The sequence below is a fragment of the Strigops habroptila genome, chromosome 6, assembly GCF_004027225.2.
Source record: "Strigops habroptila isolate Jane chromosome 6, bStrHab1.2.pri, whole genome shotgun sequence".
NCBI classification, from domain to species: domain Eukaryota; kingdom Metazoa; phylum Chordata; class Aves; order Psittaciformes; family Psittacidae; genus Strigops; species Strigops habroptila.
This window is the reverse complement of record NC_044282.2, coordinates 21,712,075-21,730,495: the sequence shown is the minus strand read 5'-3', so window position 1 is coordinate 21,730,495 and position 18,421 is coordinate 21,712,075. Positions and strand designations below refer to the sequence as shown.

At 39.5% G+C, this 18,421-nt stretch overlaps 1 protein-coding gene across 3 annotated transcripts in view; it reads right to left on the bottom strand.

Annotated features, from left to right (window-relative positions):
• Window positions 1-13,643, bottom strand: part of MMS22L (MMS22 like, DNA repair protein) — a 94,078-nt gene extending 80,435 nt beyond the window's left edge. For 2 of the 3 annotated variants that reach the window (XM_030489475.2, XM_030489476.1), the window contains exons 1-7: window positions 13,084-13,146; window positions 11,341-11,528; window positions 8,679-8,804; window positions 5,397-5,449; window positions 2,357-2,444; window positions 2,083-2,260; window positions 1,063-1,156 (exon numbers count right to left, since the gene is read on the bottom strand). In XM_030489475.2, the coding sequence (XP_030345335.1) occupies window positions 1,063-1,156; window positions 2,083-2,260; window positions 2,357-2,444; window positions 5,397-5,449; window positions 8,679-8,804; window positions 11,341-11,519 (718 nt within the window). In that variant the 5' untranslated portion in view covers window positions 11,520-11,528; window positions 13,084-13,146. Of the gene's footprint in view, window positions 1-1,062; window positions 1,157-2,082; window positions 2,261-2,356; window positions 2,445-5,396; window positions 5,450-8,678; window positions 8,805-11,340; window positions 11,529-13,083; window positions 13,147-13,589 lie in introns of those variants that run through there. The other variant, XM_030489474.2, reaches the window with a different exon arrangement.
• Between the last annotated feature and the right edge of the window lie 4,778 nt (window positions 13,644-18,421).

The window sequence follows — 18,421 nt, the reverse complement described above, 5'->3', positions numbered from 1 at the left end:
ATAAAAGAAACTTAGAATTATACAAGAACAGCCAATCCACACATCATCGATTAGCACAGACATGCATAAACAGAGAAAATGCTTTAATCTGAGCAAGGCTGTGTTGTGACAGCACTCAGAGCATGCAAAAGCTAATCCAAGAGTTCAGATTCAGTACCAGTTACCTGGGCTAAACATACAGTGCATTCTTTCTAGATCTCAACATTACTCCAACTGCTGCAACTCCTATATGGAACTTATGTTGATAATTTATAATAAGGCAAAGGGGGACTATTTGTAGCGACACAATGATTATAAAAGAAAATACATTTTTGTGATTTATTTTGCTAGCATGGACATGCTTCACAAAGCAAAGTTCTCTCCTGTATTTTAGCAATTCTTCACCAAACTGAACTACTTTGAAGTTGTGTTCTTCAGTTGTATTGCATTCTATGAGCTTTTTTATCTAGCTTCTATCAACAGCTTACTCTTATCAATCTATTTTTTGGTCTTTTAAAGCCTTTTTAGAAAAAAAAAAAGGAAAAAAGAAGGAAAAAAGAAAAAGGAATTGCCTTGGCTCTTTTTCTTGCTGTATTTTTACAAGCTCCTCTGACTAAGGCAACATTCTTCTTTTTCCCAGTATTTTCTTAGTGTCTCATATGGTTAACAATACAAATTCTCTCTTCTGAGATTCTTTGTTCTGGTCCATCCTTGGACACTCTTCCTACATTGTTTTCATCAAACTGTTGTACACTGTTATGCATTCTGGATCTCTGCAAAGGCATTTTTTTATGTGATGTCAAAAATGGACTGTTATTAAATATTGAGTATATTGTAAGCATCAGTTGAGAACAAACTTTGTCATCTTGGTTAAGAATAAATTCCTAATAATATTTCATTTAATTTGAGCTACAAGAAGATTCACAAAAAACCTGCCCTGACTGTATTTGAGTTTACCCCATCAAATATAGCTATGCCTAAAAACTACCAAAAGTAGTAAATGATTCTGGACAAATTAAGATGAGAATTCTAGGTAAGTCATATGTACAAGAAGTAGTTCAAGAAAAAAATCTGCATACTTACTCATCATTTTTTCATCTAGTACATGAAGAACTTCTAATAGTAGCCAATAAATATCCAAGTAGAGATGTAGTAAATGCCACGATGGAGGAAAAACCTGTGATTAGAAATAACATGCATTTATTTATTTTTCACATTTCTGTAACAAATTCTGGATACTGTACTAAGATACATGAAGATGGGCATACATTATGCCTGCCGTGAACATTATTGATGTCTATGATCAAAAACACTGTAACATACAAACATGCCATTCAGTTAATGAAAAAAAAAACCCCAAAAACCCAGCACCAAAACAAACAAAACCACAAAACCTTCCTGACAACTAATTCTATCTGTAGAGGATATTCATGGATCTAAACTATAATTTAAACACAATGTCTTGATACAAGCTTGACAGATTAAAGCACCCTTAGTCATCCTTTCCTTTTCAGAAAAGTATTAGGCAGCACACAAAATGCTAAAGTGTGTCTTATAGTAATTCTAAAATTTCAATATTCTCTTCCTTACAGTTTACTTGAAATTACTGTTTTTTTCATCAGTTCAATAGTGGCGCTACAGACAAGCTAAACAAACAGGAACATTCAAAATGTTGCTTCTCAGTAGATCATTCCCCTCCAGATATTAGTTTATATAACCTAAGACTGAAGCCCCTTTTTTCTTTCTAAAAGATTTGAAAGCATTAGTTATTATACATATGCACAAATTTTAATGGTGTATACTTTGCTAGTGTTTAATGTTGCAGTGCCTACTTCCATGTCTGCACTTTTCTTCTTTATACACCTGATCTTTTTCTATTTTGAGTCAAGATTTCAGAATGCAGTTTTTAAAAAGTGCCCCTCCTCCTGGGAAACTTGGAAATTTTAACTATTAGTAAGGACAAGCCAGAGGAATTTTTTAAACATGCAATATAAAGTGTAACTTTCAACCTGAAGAAACATAAAATCTTATTCAGCCAAAATTTAGCAAGTTGAGTATGTACTGTTACACAAAAAACAATTTTAAATTATAAAAGACATTAACCTTTGCCTGATGTTGAATAGTAAATGCTGCCAAGACACTACTAGGGAGTTCACAAAGGTGACCAATGTGCATAGTCAAAGCATGAAGCTCTTCCACCAGTGTTGATGGTAACTGTGCTTCTAGTTCTTCATATGGATGGAGCATTCCATCATTTTCCTCTTTAGGGGGTTCCAGATACCTGAACACACATACACAGACATACAATCAGAAAATGGATAAGAAGCAGCTACACAAAGTTCAGTACATAAGTTAGTAAATTGTGTGCAATCCTCACCTGAAGATGAAAACTTTTACATAATTCAAAAACTCAGTACATTGATGCCTGATGCTCTCTGCTTCAGAGTGCAAGTTTGCAGCTTGACCTGAAGTAAAAGAGATCAATAGCTTAAAGCGGACGTGCACACACACTGACTCACATAACATACACATTCTCCACATTAAGCAAACCAAACCACTGGAAAGCCACCCTTTTCTGAGGACAACTTGGGAGGTAGCTGGTGGCAAACACCCACTTCTCAATGTCAACTTGCCAGAGGGATCCATACTTCATCTTGTCATCTCAGGTGCATACCCAGATAGAGAGAGAAACAAAGGCATCTAGTCCCTCACGAAAGGAGGCAGAGGCAAGCAGTAGGTGCTTGAAGAAATCATTCAGCCCTACCACCCTGCTCCCTGTCCGCTTCCAAGACACCTTCAGAAAAAATGTATGTGAAACAATTTCTCAGCATCCTTTTCTCTTCGGGGACTTAAGCTGGTGGACTTATTTGGAAACAAGCTTTGTAACTTCTCTTCTTGGGAAGCACCACATTGTTGCACAGTCTCTTAAGAGGTGTAATGCTAAGAGCCATCATTCACAGTCCTGTAGCCTGCCTTTCACCTGCAGCTCTGTCTCCTTTCAGCTAGTTATTGCAGCTATGTGTCTCCCTTCCTTTGCTCTCTGAAGCTGTTATTCTCATGATGTTACCTTCCTTATCTTGCACCTGCAAGCTCAAACACCATTATTACAGCAGAGATTCATTGGAAGCTATCGCCACTGGTGTGAGAATCACTCATAACTTCCACACCTTGCCATGTAGCTTTCAGCTTACATTAGAGAAAGATGAAACTTGGTGCATAACAGAGCAGATAGAGTCATTTAAATACCCAATAACTACTTCCCAATAATATGTATATGCAAATGCTTAGCAACCAGTCAGCCTGTAACACTTCTGATGCCAATCATTTATTACAAGCATCATAAATAGGAACAGCAAATAAGGCGTTTGAACAGGCCCCAGTGAAAGTGTATCACACTAGAGGAGATGGGTGGCAAAAGCTCTTTGCCACCTGCTGCACTGGACTGCATGTCCAGGGAAAGGCAGTTGCCTTTGCTCCTCTATCCAGCTCACCACTGGGGGGTCTTGTCTTTCTTTTATTGGTCTTTTCTTTTATTGTCCCCTTCATTTCCCCCATGCCCTCCAGGTAACCTTGAAGCTCACCTATGCCACTTTTTACAGACCCCACAAAGTTTTGTGCATATAAGCCTATCTCAACTTCTTCTGAGCAATAATACTCACTGACTGAAGCAAATCAACTGGTACAAGTACCATAATATTCCAGCGTACAGCCTATCCCCACTACATCAGAAGCCATAGGATCTGCCATGGTAATGAACCATAGGTTTAGAGGCTCAAATCACTGTTCTAAATGAATGAATTATAGATATAACTGCTGTTTTGTAGTAGTAAAAAAAAAAAAATTTTATCTTCAGTTCTTGGAACATCTGTTTAAGCAAAATTTTATATTACAGTATTCTACTACAAAATCTTCTCTATAGTCAACGTCTAAGATAGAAAGTCTATCTTTTCAGAAATCATTGAACAATGAAATAAGTGGAATAAACCATCAACAGTAGAGCATTAAGAACAGACCGGACATTTTCAAAACCAGACAAAACAACACAGAGCATAAGAAAAGATTTTATATGGTTTCCACATTACACTGTTCTCAGTACCAAGACTCCAGAGCTCATTAGGACTGATAGGGAATGAAATTAAATGTACAATATCGATATCTGTATAAACATATATGCACAACAAAGATTTACTGAGAGGTAAACTGGGGGCTTAAACAGTGGCAATAGCGCATTTATCTACAATATCAAGAATACCTAACATCACACTGCTTGCTTGTATAAAGGGGGAACTGAGTCACAGACGTACCAGTGACTTGCTCTAAGTCACAAAAAAGCCTGGTGCAAAACATAAAATCCAACAGTTATTTATTTTATCAGGTTATGTGACAAGAGGAAGAACAGGATACAGACAAGAGAACCAAGCAGATGCTTAAATTGAAGGGTAAAAGGACTACAGAACAGTTTCTTGGTGTCCAGCTACCAAAAAAAAGTTTAAATGTAATTTAAAATAAGGTTATTTCCACTTATGTATTAAACATCAGCAAAATTAGACTTTCAAGATAGAGTCAACAAAAGCATATGACAGAAGCTGGATGATAGATTCATACTGATGACTTACATGGCAAAGCATGCCAATATCAAACCAAAATAATAATACTGTGTAAAACTATTCACTCCTGCTCTTAGAATACTAGCAATGTATCTGAAGCAATGAGAAGATACAATAGTCAGTTTATTTCTGAGTAATTACTGAACTTCTCAACTTAAGTAATTCAGCCTTCAAACTTACAATAAGCCCAAGGCTGCAATAATCCTTCAGAAACAAACTACTTCTCATGCCTTAGTATTTAATTGAAATAAAGCATTTTGTAGCAATCCCATTTTATCAATCCTGCTGCAAAGATAAATTAAGTTTGTAAGTAACTCTAAACTAAACAAATATTACTAATTTGTCTAAATGTAAGCCAAGAAAACACTGAAAAAAGCCCCAACCCACTATCTTAGTAAATAAAATAGTTATCGGGAGTTTTGATGCAACTTTCCATTTTTATAAATGAGTTAATAGTTTTGCCAAATTCTACCTTAGGGATGACAGCTCAGCTCAAGTCAAATTAATGCAAAATTCACCACTGAGGTCAAAGGGTCAGGATTGCCCTGTGCACCTACTATACAGGCAGACCTGGTTCCAAACTGACTCTCAACATTTTCACAATCTATTTTCACACTACCTTACATCACTTGGTTGCCTGTATTTGTACCTTTACTGCAAGTTTATGCTGGTTATCTGCTGTTCTGTGGCACAGTCCATGAGCCCTTGGCCAAGAGCGAAAGCACATGCGTGATCTGTGATGATATATTTCAGTAATGAAAAGATAGTTAGATACCTATCCCAATGTCAAATTAAATGTGTTAAACTTACCAAAATCAGAAGAACTCGTTTGCGCTAAGTCTTCCAGTGTGTATATCTGTTGCCTAATTAAAGGAATACAAAAGTTTATCGTATTTAATACAAAGAAAAGTTATTTAGCTATATTCTAGTAAGGTCTAAATAGAACAGAGAGGCGCGAGAGGTGTTTCTTGCTTTGTATTTCTGAATAATCTTACAGAAATGTAACTTATGAAAGAGTAGAAGGCAACAGACACATCCAAGTGTGAAAGGACGACAATAGAATTTTTGCTTGTTTTCAAAACATTCATTACAGTAACAACAAATACAAAACTAGTTAAATATTGGGGGAGGAAAGAAACAACCACACACACAAAAACCCTGAAAGCTATTGCCTATAAGTGATCTTTCCACAAGTGCAACTCAACTTTATATTTGACCACAGAATAAACCTGAAAGTTAGCCCTCATGGTATACACTCAGTATACACTAAATTAGTTCACTGTAAATGAACACTAGTAAATTCTGTCAGCAGCTTTTCCTGCTTCCTGCTTAGGGTGCTCTGCTGCTTAATTTGAGCAGAAAAGATAAAACAGCAAATTATAGTAAAGGAAAGTGTCTCTAGAAAAATTAAAACTCGGTTGAGTTTTGAAGGAGAAAGAAAGCATTTTTAAAGAAGCTGCTAACTGACACTGCAAATGAAAATTAAAAATAGCTGTAATATAGGTACTCAGCCATGTTCTGCAACACTTATTTTCAAGTGGTCTTCAAGTATAGTCTCCACAGAGATAACATGGTACTAAACTGAATACATGAAAAGCGCAACTGTGTAAGACAGACTTTTGAAAGAAAATGCTGCATAAATTGAGGAAGAAGCTCTCTGCCTCATTTCTTATGCAGTCAAAGCAGCAACTACTGATGGATTCAAAAACAGGATACTTGGATCCAACCCAGATCAAATGTTCTTACTGAAAAAAAAAAAAAAAAAATCCAAACACAAAAAAAAAAATCCCAAAACAAAACTTAAAAAAAACCCCAAAACCAACACCCCAAAACAAACCAAAAAACTAGAAAGTTCCCACAAGGATCCCAAACCCCAGGTTGTAACCTGCATATTAAAGGGCAGGCACGCATTACAATTATCTCCTTCAGCTCTTCCTTCCTGGGATAAAATCACGTCAGCTACCCAAGATTAGTTTCAGCCATTTAGTTGAGTTGTGGGGTTTTATTTGCTTGTTTTGTTTTGAAATCAAAGCTGAATTTCAAGTATTTCAACCATGTAGAAAGGAAGGAAGTCTAAAGCAGGAGGGCTGTTGAGGCTGAAGGTTAGAAAGAGTGTCAGAAAGGAGCCAGACAGGTGAAAAAAACCAAAAAAAACCAAAAAAAACCCCCAACCCAACAAAAACCTCTCCACTGATTTAACAAAAGACAGAGTACAGTGGGCTGATAAAATAAAAGCACAAACTGGGCACGACAAGCATAACAAAGATATCAGTTAAATAAGTAATTTTAATTTCAATTTGCATTTGCACCTCAAAGATTGATCTTCACGGCTGTAATCATTAAATTATTTGGTTTGCAAATAAATATTCTGAGAGTTTATTAATCAAAGATACTTATTAATCAAAGATATATTGTCTTAACATACCCACTTAAATGGCTATATAGCTCTTACCGATTTTGACTCACACATCATCAATTACATAAAAAACCCACAGGTAAGAATCTTTTTATTGCGCAATTCATGTTTTTAACTTGCCATTCTGCTGTATAACAGAATTATTGTTATTAATTACAATATTTTAAAATATTAAATAGCCATATTTAATATTTACAGACACATAAAAACCCACTAGGTTTCTGTAAGCATGTATTTAAACATAGGCATCATCTGTACTTCATAAACTGAACTATTTTCAACCACCTTGTCCTCAAGAATAATTACAACTTGTACTTCTCACATCAATTTCTACAATGGAAAAAGGAGTTTTCCTACTTTCAGTTGTCAACTGGTCTTTAAATGAGTGTGTTCAATTTCATGACTGAACAAATGAACTGAAAGAGAGAATATCTTTGCAGAGGGACTTGTCACACCAAAAGACAGTTTAGCAAGCAAACTCTCATAGCCAAGAGTTAGCTGAAATCCATTATTGCTACCAGTTTAGTGGGTTTTAAAACACGTATAGCTTGAGTAACTTAAATACCACAATAAAAAATATTATGCCTTATGTTCATCTCTACCACAATTACAGAGCAGTTTGTATTACGGGGCGGGGGGGGGGAATCAATTTAATTCAACAGATCAACCACATTGCTGTGTAACTGCCTAGTGATTTTATGTTAATAAACAGATCAGACTAAATGCTGAAAGAGATACAGTGCTTCTTTTAACTAACTTCTCCTCCTACCTCCTTCATTGTCAGATTTTTTTTTTTTTTTTTAAAATCACAGTGAAGTCAAAGCTTGCATCAAACAAGCAAAGCTAAATAAAACTGGGTTTGATATACTTCCTGCCATCTATGCCATGGTGTTTCAGTAAGTCAGACCCTATTAATGATGTTTCACATCATGCCCTTGGTCATACCCTAAAGAGATAGAAAAATCCACTACAATAAAAGGAATGATGGAATATATCATGTATTTGTGGAATCATGTAAAAGCTCTGCTGCCATCTACTCTCTGTATGTGCTGTACATCCTGAGGATTATCAGTAGCAAAGAGGATTATCGGTGATCTGTGTATTTGCACTGACCAGATTAAATATCTACGTTGAATTAGTCAAACACTGAGTAACTGTATCTGAAGAGATTGCTGAAGCTATCCTAATCCAAACAATTGAAGGAAGTGCTGCATCCAGCATTTACAGTATTTGATTTTTAACCTCCACTTTTCTTTACACAAAAAAAAAAGGACTTAAAATCTTCAAAAGACAGCTTCAATTATATGGGTAGCACAATCTCATTCAAGGAAATCTTACATAGTGTATTCACATATTCTGAAGCTAGAACCTTCCAAATTAATCACAACACTCTGTTGCAATAACTATACTTACCAATTTTTATCTAGTGATGGCTAAGATATGCACCACACTGATTAAAAATCTGTGGAAAAATTTACTTCTTTCTGTAATTCCGTCTGTGTCTTACCCATCATTTACTGGAGCGTTAGACAGACAGCATAATCTTTCTGGATGCATTACGGTTAGCCCACGGTCTTTTATGATTTTACTATCAAAAACTTGAAGTTTGCTACATCCTTATGGTGACTACAATTACAGAAGTGGATTAATTATAAAATACATTAATATTATCATACCTAAGTAATCCAAAGAGAAGTCCACAGGATTCAACTAATGCCATTTCAGTAACCCACTGAAAGCCAAACAATTCCACTATATCATCTTCATAGTCATTTGGAGAAGGATCTAGTCTCAGCAAAACCCTGTAAAATAGGGCAAACAATATTCATATATTCCCCAGTAATAAGCCTACAGAATACAACATCTACAGCTGTCTTACGTACCACTGATGTTTTAACAATATATCAGCAGCACCTATACTTTAGATAGGAAGGAATAGCAGTGCTCTCGAAAGACCGACTATTATACCTTTTACAGCAATGTTACATAGCACATAAAATATGACACCACCTAGCTTCAAGAGCATAAAAACATGATATAGTCACAGGGCACAATATATTTTAGAAACAAATAAAAATTAACAAGCTACCACCTTAAAGCATCTTCATCCTTACAAGGGGGCTGAGACACAACATACAGGCTGTTCTTAACAGGAGAGGCTGCTACACTAGACAAACGTTCCACTCTGCATTTATGTTTGGAATCTGTCTTCGTGCACACTACATGCCTAATAACTAATGCTAGAACATACACTTACTCCTTTATATATATTTAACAATATTTATACAGATCACATTGATAAAAGCATATTAATAAAAGCACACTTCTAAGCAGGTGAACTGAGGACAGTCACAAAATTTGACTTCATTATTATAACTAACTAACAGTAGGCTATGACTACCTTTTGCTCTGGCTAAGGAAAAGATAAAGAAAACAAGAATTACCACTTTACTCAAAGTGGAGAAATTCTGACATCTGTACAGACTGTTAAAAAATAACTGTGTAAATATAAAAATGTTTCATTAATGTGCTTTCAGAAAAAAACCCCAAAGCCACAGCAAGCTGCATAGTAAGATCAACGAAGACATCAAAGCAAATTATTTCAGAATTTTCCCACTACCTTTCATTAAGTGCTTCAGCATGTCTTCTGATGAATTCACTAATATGCAAGAAATATTTCTATTTTTAAAAATAATAACAATAAAAAATGCACTGGACAAGCACTTGGTTTTCATTACATTACACACCAAATTAATATTCTTCTTGAACTATACACTATTACCAATTCAGTTCTCAGAGGCAAAAAGAGCATCTACTGAATAGTTGGCTCAATCTCCCATAACACCTGTAGCTCACTTGGTAACTGCCTAAAACATTGGTCTGTTTTGAAGCTCTTGGCAATTACGTCCAGTTACTCCTGTTCTAGATAATGAAGATAGAGGAGTCCCTCACGTGCAGGCTTATCCAAATTACAATCCAAGCAGACAAGGTGAATAAACAACAGGAAAACAGTATTATCATGACTGCAGTGACCTGGGAAACCTGTTTACATACAAGCTCCTGACTACTCACTCAGTACTCAAATTACTTCTGTTATGAAATGCTTTTTTGTCAGTGTGGAATCCACTACTGATATGTTCATGCAGACATAGGCTCTCTCAGTCCTCTATCTGGCATCAATTTGAATGAATGTGCTCTGATACAACAATATCCCGTATGAAGACAGGCTGAGAAAGTTGGGGCTGTTCAGCCTGGAGAAGAGAAGGCTGCGTGGAGACCTCATAGCAGCCTTTCAGTATCTGAAGGGGGCCTATAAGGATGCTGGGGAGGGACTCTTCATCCAGGACTGTAGTGGTAGGACAAGGGGTAATGGGTTCAAACTTAAACAGGGGAAGTTTAGATTAGATGTAAGGAAGAAGTTCTTTACAGTGAGGGTGGTGAGGCACTGGAATGGGTTGCCCAGGGAGATTGTGGATGCTCCATCCCTGGCAGTGTTCAAGGCCAGGTTGGACAGAGCCTTGGGCCACATGGTTTAGTGTGAAGTGTCCCTGCCCATGGCAGGGGGGTTGGAACTAGATGATCTTAAGGTCCTTTCCAACCCTTACTATTCTATGATTCTATAACAACAAAAAACAACCACCACCCCAAACACAATAATAATAAAAACCAACAACAACAACAAAGGTAGGGAAGGGGGGAGGTGCAGCAGAACGCAGAATACCCTTTAAAGCTTTACAGAAAAAGCTGTGAAATTAAGGTTAGAGAAACCCAAAGTAACACAAAATATAAGGCTTGGCAGGAGGACGGACAGACAGAATGACTGTGCTTTTGTAGGAGAAACAAGACAACGCCTGCAAGATCAGCAAATGGCACAGAAAACCAAGCTAGATCACAGACAGTAAAGAAGGTATTAACTAAACCAACGTAACATTTTAGAATCTCATGGAAAATACTTACTTTCTTTTCATCTGGGTTCTGAACCTTAAATCCAGAATGCATGCAAAAGTAGAATGCTTTGAGAGAGATGGTCTTAAAGCTACAAAGGACAGTACCAGCATCTGGGGAAACTGGACAGAGGAGGTCTGTTTCTATCGCGTGGAAAAAAGAAGTGAATAGAAGTCTAGAACCTAGACACCAGAACCTAGAACACTGTTCAAAGCAGTGTATCAACACAATTACCCTTCCTACTTTGGTATACCAATAAGTTGATCTCAGGATCACCATAAGAGCTGAAGAACAAACTGATTTGGAAACCCTGCCAGCATTTAAAGGCACCAAACACCAGTGGAAAGGACGTCTTAGAAGGGTATTGGATTTGTAACTAAAAAAACCTCATACCTCTTAAGAGACCCACTTGCTAAATAAGACTCTGCAAAAAAGTTTCTCCCTCCATATTGGTTGTCAAAAGCACAGGAAAAACAAGGCGGCTTTGAGTTCTCATTCTCCATTTCCATTGCCATCTCCAAGCTTTCAGTGAGAAATGGGGGTGTAGAGGAAGCCACGAAGTCATCGTCCATTGCTTCCACCTGATCAGGAAAATAAACAGGTAAATTTAAAAACACTCATAATGTTTTTTCAAATAATCCTTCAGCTCAAGTGAGGACAGAGATCTGACTAATTGTAACATCAAATTAACAGAGAGATACCACCAAGAAAGGCAATCAGGCTCTCATGCCCTGCCACTTTGTGCAATTTTAGCTTCCTCCATCAAGGAGACATATCAGTGACTACAAAAAACTCAAAATAGGTTCATTTTCTTCTGGTTTAACTCTCTAAATTAAGTAGTCACGATGTTAGACCAGCACTATGTAACATAAGAGGCAAGAACGCATCACAAGGCCTGGGTGAGCTACTTTCAGCAACAGTTCATTTTGCAACCAGACTATCTATGCCATGAAAATACATCATACATTACAGTCTGGAAGTTGTACAGACCTTTAAGACAACATTACAGCTTGAGTTCCTTCTAAGAAGGAAAGAAGCAGTAAATACATCTCATGTGATCATTATGGAACCTTGAAATGCTGAAGTTTTAAAGGTCAGAAAATGACTGCATGGCTGATTCTGACCTAGCTAAAATTGGAAGTTTCTATTAAAAAAGTCTGATTTCCCATGAATCTGAAAAAAAAAAAACAACAAAGAAACAAAAGTAAAGGAGAAGGAAGATGATGTCCAAAAGAAGTTAACTATATACTTAACATTAGCGAATTAATATTTTAAACAACATAATGAAACAGTAGAATTAGGCAACAGGTGCCACAGAATTTTACAATATAATTAAAACGTTAAATTAACTTGGCAGGTTTTGATGCTGCCGTGCAGTTTACGCCGTGGCTAGAGGTCTGTAAAAGAGAGGCTAGACCAAAAAATAAGCTCAATGGGGGGAAAAAAAAAGTTTCTGTTCTACTTTTCCCCATTCATTCACATTCCTGTGGTGCATCCGGCTGTGCAGCAGAAGCAGTACAACTCTTAAGAGAAAGAGTGACTTCAGTGCTTCAGTTTACAGCAGGACCCTATGTATAAGTGTGTTAGCACAGCTGGCAAGTAAGAAATAAGCAGTTAAAGGGAATGCCCTAAATCAGAAGCTTCTAAGAAGACTATTCAGTTTAGGGTACCAAAATCACCCCACACGATAGAAACACGGGGAAAAGAAGTAAACTAAGGGCACCTCCTCTGGGTCACAGTTCCTGTCAGTTCTATACTTGTTCATCACGTTCTGATCTAGCGGAACTCATCAGTGACTCGAAACACCGCAACCTTCTTCGCCGACCGTGCAAATTGCGGCTGCAATCCGCGGGCGGGAACGACAAACCGGCGACAGAGCCTCCAGGAGCAGCACCCCCGGGAGCATCACCCCTGGCGCCTGACCAGGCTCCGGGCAGCAGCCACGAACACGACCCTCTACCATCACGCTTAAGCCCAGCACCGCTCCCCTCCCCCCGGAAGCGCTTCCCCGCCGGTCCGGGCCGTATGGGGCCGGGCCGGGCCTGAACCGGGGGATGCGCTAGACGGGGGCAGGCCGGGGCCGGGGTCAGGGTCGAGGTCGGGAAGCGGGGTGCGGGCGGGAGGGACGGCGGGTACCTGCGCGCCAGCTGGGCGCCGCTCCTCTTCCGCGCGCCGATACTTTTCCGTACGTCCCGCGCGCCACCGTTGCCCCAGCACTGCGCAAGCGCCGCGGCGCCGATTGGCCGCCGGCCGCCCCTCCTTCCCCGGCCGCCCCTCCTTCCCCCGCCGCCCGGCTGCCCGCCGCCCCGGAGGGGAAGGACGGGAGTTGCGTGACCGCTAGCCCGCCCGCCCTTCCGCCGGCTCGCGCCCTTCCTTCCGCGCCGGAGCCCGCCCCGCGCCCGAGCCCGCCCTCCCACCGCATGGTGCAGTGACGCGTGCGCCCCGCAGCGGCGAGGCAGGCAGCGCGCCCGCCCCCCGCCGTCCCACCAGTGCGTGCCTCCGACTCCCGCTGGGCTCTGCCCGCCGCCTGTGGGGCCTTTCCGGGCAACGCGCGGCCCCCAGCACGACCCGCCTGCCCGCAGGCCCCGCCGTTCTTCCAGCAGCGCGAACTCCTGCCTGCCCCCGGCTCTGGCTTTACTCACCGATCCTTTCCATGCTGTGGCCGCATTCCCCAGACCCTATCGGTTCCCAGTGCTGCATACTTCAAGTGTAGGTGGGGTTTGGTGGCAGCCGCCCCTCCCTCCCCCAGCCAGCCGGTAGCGCTCACGGAGCTCCCCTCCGTGCCCCCAGGCTCCAGGCGTCCCCTGGCTGGCCAGCCACCACAAGTGATTCCTGGCCGCCTTTCACCTGAACGCCACCATCTTGACACTGCTAGTAAGAGCCCCAGGTGAGGCTGCTACCTCCTCGTCGTCTTGTGCTTCAGCTGTCCACTACCTTCCTCCAGTTTCCTTCTCATCTAGCCTGTACATGAACCTCATTTCTCTTCTCGGCCTTGTCATTCGCTAATCCCCACGCTCTCTCACAGCCATGGGCAAGAGGTCCTAGTCTTTTCTGGTGCCTTACAGAGCCTGATCCAGCCTTGCCAGGTCTGTCAGGTACTGCTCCTATCTGGAGACAGAAGTAATTCTCATCAGGCATGGGGAGTAGTGTTCAGTACTCTTGAAATTCAAGCTGGGTATCGTTCTTTTCATTTACTGAAGCGCCTTCACTGGGTATGGCAGTCACCACAGAGTAGGGGCCAGGGAGAAAGTCCCAAAACTCGTACCTGGCATAATTTAGCTTAAAATGCATACTGTGCACCTAGCAGCTTCTCGGTATTTAAAGAAAAGTAGTGTATTATTTTGGATTGCCTTGGTTTGATTTAATTTCAGAATTAATGCTCTTCCACTTTTGCGTGGGTCTTGCGTGTAAATTAGCAGCAGTGCATGAAACTTTAGTTCCTAACAAGAAAGTTTCTCTGAAAAGTTTTGCCGTTGCTGCTACAGCTTACTGTGAAAACTCTCCTGTGATTAAAAATGCTTCCTTTGCTCCTCTGTCTGTAAGAATCCCTCATTTCCTTCTTTAAATTCCAGTCTAATTAAAAAAACAGTACATCATGGTTAAATAAAACTGTACCCAGGATAACCCTGATTTCCATATGCAGATTTATCTGCACTGACAGCCCCCTCTCCGTCTCTTAGTCTTTCTGTTTCCTCTCGCCCTCCCTCTTTCTCCCTCTTTCTCTTCCCTTCTCTTCCTCTTCCCCTCTGTCTTTTTATCTCTTATGTCTATTGCATTATGCCTGAATAATTTTCAGCCCTATTTTTTTTTTTTCCTTCTTGCATGCACATGCTAAAACAACTAGACAAAGATGCAAGGTGGTTGCTGCAGTCCCTGTCTCTAGGACAAAACCAAGACACCTCGTGATTGCAATGCCACCTTTCCTTTTTTTTTTTCCTTCCCCCCTTTTTTTTTCCCCCCAGCCATGCTCTGTGATTAAACTTTCCCAGGATGGGGAAGAAAGAGGAGCTGGAAATGAAATAGGGTTGAGGAAAAATCCCATTGCAGCAGCTGCAGCCAGTGGTGTGTGCTGCCAGATGTGCTAAGGTTTCTGGGGTCCTTGACACTAAAAGGCAGTATTAAAATATTTGGAGACAAAAGCTGCATCCTCCGTGATCATTTTCTTTATTTAACATGGCAGCAAGAGCCGTGTGGGGGAAAATCAACACATTGGATGTTGAATTGGACTTTTCTCCTTTCTGGGATGAGAGGATGTTATCTATCCCGTGCCAAGAAGGAACTGAGGTAAGAGAGCTGATCCAGCTCATAGTATATTTCCTAAGCATCTTTTCTGAAACAACCTATACATATGTATGTATTTATACGTTTCTATGTTTGTATGTTTGTGTATTCGGTTTCAAGTCAGTAATGTTGGTTTGGGGTTTTTTTCTGTCTTCACATCAACACAGAGAAAGTTAATTCACAATATATATTCAGAGCTTGTTCAGGAGGATCGTTTTGTGGGGATTTTTCCGAATACGTTTTTGTTTCCAGACAAGTCTTCAGCAGTGACATCATGGTCGACTGCTGATATTAAAACCGATTTTCAAAGTCTAAAAAAAAAAAAAAAGGAACCCAAACCCCAGTAACTTTGCCATAAGAAATTGTGCTGGAGGTTCATATGCTCTATTTTTCGGTTTCACTCTAAATACTGGAAGTCTTATTAAAGAGATAGTGAGATTTTTTATTATTATTTCTAGCACAGAAGCGATGAATGCTGCATAATTAAGTACAGTATTTAATTTGGCTGTTGTGAAGCAAAAGAATAAGGTAATAATTTTTATTGTACTAATCAGACTCAAGATGTTCTCTGTGTTAATTGGGTTAAAAAAATTGCAGTACTTATTAGAAATTCTAATTTCACAATGCAGCACTGACAATAAGCTCAGCCAGTGAATTATTCACATCTTTAATTTGCTCTCTTAATGACAGTGTTCTGTAATCAGAGTGCAGAGACTGCTTCCTATGCATTATGTATGATGTTCAGGACTTAAATGCAGGACATTATGAAGCCTCTCAGTGGCTCAGTAATTAGTTTTCCACAAGACAGGGCTTAGATATTCACAGATAAAAGTCTACAGCTGAGATAATGTTAAGGTGGTGACTCATGCTAACAAAAGCAGGGAAGTTCAAATTTAATGCTGAAACTGCTTACCATTCTCCCTCATTGTGCGTAGGTGCAGGGGGAGGGGAAGAAAGTCTTCAAAACTAGCCCGCCATGGTGAGTACGCTGCGGACAGCCCAAGGGGGCAAGCCGGGGGCTCTTTTCACTTTGGAACCGTGTTTTTGGCAACTTGACTGCTCGGAGGGTGGAGGTGGAGTTGCGTTTTGTGTCTCTTTTTAAAGGTTATGAAAAGGGCAATAATGTACACACCATCAGAGAGCAATCATCTATAGGAGAGATTAAACGTATTTTAAAGGATTTTACCCGAGGCACAGGCGTTTGTAACTTCGTCAGATTACGATGTTTTGAATGGGAGCTACTTTGTTATGCGTAGAAACTTTGTGAACACCTCATACTGCTGTGTTGCTGTTGTACCAATTTCAGCTGCCATGGTCTTTACTGCATGCACATTTTAGAAAACAAGCTGGGTTTTTAACGGTTTAGTTTACACCATCCAAAAGGTGAATCATAGTGTAGATTTGTTCTTTTTTCCTTGGATCATTTACCTGATGTTACATTAAGTGATTTAAATGTAGGGAATATGTACTTTTGGTTATGTAACTTTTCTACTTCTGTGTGCTGCTTACTAGAGAATAAAGGCCAAAAATATTGAAATGAAGTTGGAAAATTTTGCTTTTTCCATACTTATTCACTAGTCAGATTGGCAGCTATACATTTGTCCTGTGTTCTCACAATTAGAAAAATAATAAATTTTTACTGGAAACAAAATATCTTGACTAGAGAAAGTTGTCTACTTATTTTGTGTTAACTCTCCAAAGACTAGACTGAAAGAAGCATGTACTTCTGCACTGTTTACAGGATTGATGATCTACCAATGAAAGTTTTAGGGTTAAGTTTAAAAAAACCCTAAAGACTTCAACTTAATAGTCAAGTACAGATACTGGATTAAGAATTTTGAGTACATCTAGACTTTTGAAGCAAAATATTTTAAAAATATTTCCTTTAAAAAACCATCACCAAAGACTACATCTGGAATTCTGGTCTTATTAGCAGCTGTTGCTAGTGTTGTCTCGCTTTAAGGCCATGTGACAAGTTACTAAGTCATTCCTCTTAGCAAACAGAATGCTATTTATTGTGAGCGGATTACACATTATGTTTATGTATTTATAGTCCAGTCCTGAAAGTAATTATCATTAAACTGTTGAATAAAGAAGCTGCAGGTTAGATCAATGTGGCTAGGTGATCCATAGCCAGAAGGTTCTATCAGAATCCAAGTCATTGTCTACATGAAGAAACTGATCGAGTCTTTTGCAGAGTATGACTTTAACTCCAAGTCAAGATCCCACAGCAAGTGATACTGTAATATGGTATCACTGTCACTACATAGCTACATTTCTTCAGTCGCTTCAGCATAGAATCATACAGTTGAAAAGGACTCCAAGAAGGCATCATGCTCACTCTCTCGCTCTTCTTTCAAAGCCAGGATTAATAAAATCTATATTTTTAGTGAACGCTTGCCTGTCCTTGTAAAGATTTACAAGTTACCTAAGTTATTTATTCCAGTATTTCACTGGTCTTCCCTTTAAAATTTTTTTTCTGCTTTCTGGTCTTAAACTTAACTTTCTCAAAGTAAATTACTTGAGCCTATTACTTTTTGCACAGTGCTTACAGGCAATTAATTTTCCCCTTTGCAGCAGACTTTTCATATTTGAGATTCTTAGTCATGTTTTCACTGTGTTCTTCTCTTAATCCCCATTTGTTTTTTCTTCTTTATAGGGGGGAAAAAAGGTTATCTGGCCTTTTGTTATTTCTTCTTTCTTGAAACGCACTGCTTCAGACTTTTTTGTGGGTACAGTGATGTCTATTAGTCCAGTATACAATCTAGTATAATATGAGAAGACACAACATGTGTTTGAATAGGTTTTTAGTTCAAAGGATAATGCTCCTGGTAGGAGTATTCATTGAATATAGTATTCAATAGCCTTAACTGTCATGGTAAGTACCTGTGACTGACCCGATGGCTGGATGTGAGGCCATCACTCTGGAAAGAATATGTGAAGTGTTCAGCCCTCAGAGGGTTGTTTCAAGGTGTAGAAGCACTACTGGAGAGTCAAAATTTTAGGTTGTGCCCCTGTTGTAAAGCAGCTTGGGTGGCCAGAAGTAGTTAAAATCTGGTCTTTTCCGCATAACCCCAGCCAGATCGTGCAATCTTAGTTTGAGTCACTACAACAGTCAGGTGAGAAAACTTTTTAATGAAAGTGGCAGGGGTGTTGGTGGCAACCAGAAATTAAAGTCCAGGGTTAACTGTGC